The sequence below is a fragment of the Acyrthosiphon pisum genome, chromosome A2 (genome assembly GCF_005508785.2).
Source record: "Acyrthosiphon pisum isolate AL4f chromosome A2, pea_aphid_22Mar2018_4r6ur, whole genome shotgun sequence".
In the NCBI taxonomy this organism is placed as follows: Eukaryota; Metazoa; Arthropoda; class Insecta; order Hemiptera; family Aphididae; genus Acyrthosiphon; species Acyrthosiphon pisum.
Genome location: NC_042495.1, coordinates 63331791 through 63334286, shown reverse-complemented (window position 1 = coordinate 63334286; position 2496 = coordinate 63331791). Strand labels below are relative to the sequence as shown.

Genomic DNA, 2496 nt, shown 5'->3' with positions numbered 1-2496 from the left:
TTATATTATAATTAAATATTTTTGTTTATTCAGTATCGACCAAATCAGTGGGGTTGGGAAAAAAGAGAAGCTCGCTCTACAGCTGCTACCATTCATATGTAAAAAGAAACAAGTAATGACATCATACAAATAACTGACAACAAAACGGTATATATTTTAAAAATAATACAACTTATGAATTTCATACTACATTTTTTTGCATTTACAGTGTTAGGAGTTTGCTGGTTGAAGCTATAAATATGGAATATTAAATTGATAGTATAAAAAGCATCCATCATGGTGATTTTTGAAAATAACCAAGGTTTTAGTGAAAATATGAACCATAAATATTTATATTTTATTTTGCATAATGCAGCTAATGTTATTTTCTTACTTCAATAAATTAACCTATTGTTACTTAAAATGTTTATTTTAGATTCTGAGCGGAGCGATGAATGTATTGATTTTACAATGATGTGGGTTTTTTTTTGTGTCTGGGTTTGGAGCAGCAAAACTGCTTCAATTTTCTTCAACAGAATCTTGTTTGACGGAAAATTGTTTTGTTGAATCTAGTTAGTGCATTCGGGAGATCAAAATTCCCAATGGTTTTCCAAAGCGCCAGGATAAACAACATAAACATTTATGAAGAACGGTAGTTACTAGTTTTTATGCAAAAGAAGTTTATGAAAAAATCGATTTTCGATTTTGGCGTAACTCGAAGACAATTTAACCGTAGATACATGCAATTAATCCTCTACCTCTATCATTCCTAGAAGGTTAAAAAGGCAATGGCCAAGAGACCTCCTCAACACCTAACTTAAAAAAAAAAAAATAAACATTAATTAAATAAACTCATACCCTAATTTTTGGTCAGGTGGCACTACTGGGAGCCTTCCTTCTCTTGTTACTTTTTTTTTTTTATATATTACTTATTTACTCTGTCACCACCCTTTCTCATTATACACTTATGTATAGATTGTAAATATACTTTAATAAAAAAAAAAAAAAAGACATGCAATTTTCACTAAATATTTATATTACCATTTTCTATAAACGATAACATTTTTAAAAAATATTTATTTATTTGTTGGGTAAAAAAGCTTGAACATTTAATACAAGGGTTTTTCTAAATAGATTGTTACATTTAAAAAATATTAAAAATCCAGTCACATTTTTTTTTTTTTAGCATTTAAAGTTCTAATTTTTACAACATTAGACATTCTCTCGATTTATCATGTAGCGATTTTCTTCTTTTGTTGTAATTCAACTTTAACCGTAGACACTTGAGACTTATATACGTTTCAAATTAATTTACTCCAAAAAAATATTGATATTTTAAAAAGTTGAAAAATAAACCTTACTATACTTAAATCCACGTTATTGCCATCAAACATTAGGATTACGATTTGGCCATTTTGAATTTTTCAAAAAAAAATTTATTTAAATTTTAAATTTTTTATTTTCAGTATTAAAAATAAAAATAAAAATGTTAAACGGTGCTTGTAACATAAGCATCTATAAATTAAATATATACGTGAAAAAAATGTTTAAACATTGATTAGGACAAAAGTCATTTCATTTGTGAGGTCTTTGTGTTACAGGTTGTATACCTATACCGGTGTTTACCACAATACCAGTACAATGTGAACCGCAGTGTTGTAAAAAATACGTTTAAAAAGTATTTAATATACCACCCAAATACTGTAAAAACTTTTTAGAAGTATTTGAAATAATCTTCAAATACAAAAAAAATCTATAATCTATATTTTGTTCCGATATAATTTGTTATATTTAAAAATTTGTTTATTAAATTTTAAGAACATGATTCGTTCAATAATCAAAATGTTGATCAGTCATGTTAGTTCTTTTTTAGTGATAGTTGCACCATCACAATAAACTTTTCTCTACAGAGGTATAGTTTAAAGCTGTATAATATGTACGATATTATATGCTCGTATTTGGACATCCCATACCGTTTCGAGTCGTCGACGACTGACAAAAAAAAACATTTAATTAAACTATTAATCGACGTAAACCGACATTGAATTTTCCATAAATGATAAATATACATAATTATAGTATAATATTTTTGAAACGAGGTTTTTTATGACACGATGCGGACTGGCCTGGAAAAAACGTTCCTGACGAAATACTATAATTTATAATATATTAAACAATTATTTTAGCCAAAACATCCAATTTTTATTCCATCATACCGATCGATCTGGTTATGCGATAATACTTTTTAAAACTGATTTGAATTCTTAATAACCTACAGAAGATTGGTCGGTCACTTTTCCTAATTCCCCTCCCCCCCCTCCCGACATTTATAAAATTAGTTTGAATATTTTTAAATTTTGGAATTTTCAAACGTTGATTATTCGGGTTTTATTCAGGATTTAAATCAGAAACTTAAAATGTGGACTGGCCGATCTCAAATAGACATTCTAACGAATTCAGATCAGTTTTCTGAAATATTATCACATTATTAGATCGATCAGTAGGATGGAACAAAAA

At 27.5% G+C, this 2496-nt stretch overlaps 1 protein-coding gene across 1 annotated transcript in view; it reads left to right on the top strand.

Moving 5' to 3' along the window:
• The window catches only part of LOC100169159 (plexin domain-containing protein 2), a 5348-nt gene extending 4945 nt beyond the window's left edge, over window positions 1–403 (top strand). The window contains exons 5-6 of the mRNA XM_029490788.1: window positions 34–147; window positions 209–403. Coding sequence (XP_029346648.1) covers window positions 34–116 — 83 coding nt within the window. The 3' untranslated portion in view covers window positions 117–147; window positions 209–403. The remainder of the gene's footprint in view (window positions 1–33; window positions 148–208) is intronic.
• The last annotated feature ends 2093 nt before the right edge of the window (window positions 404–2496 follow it).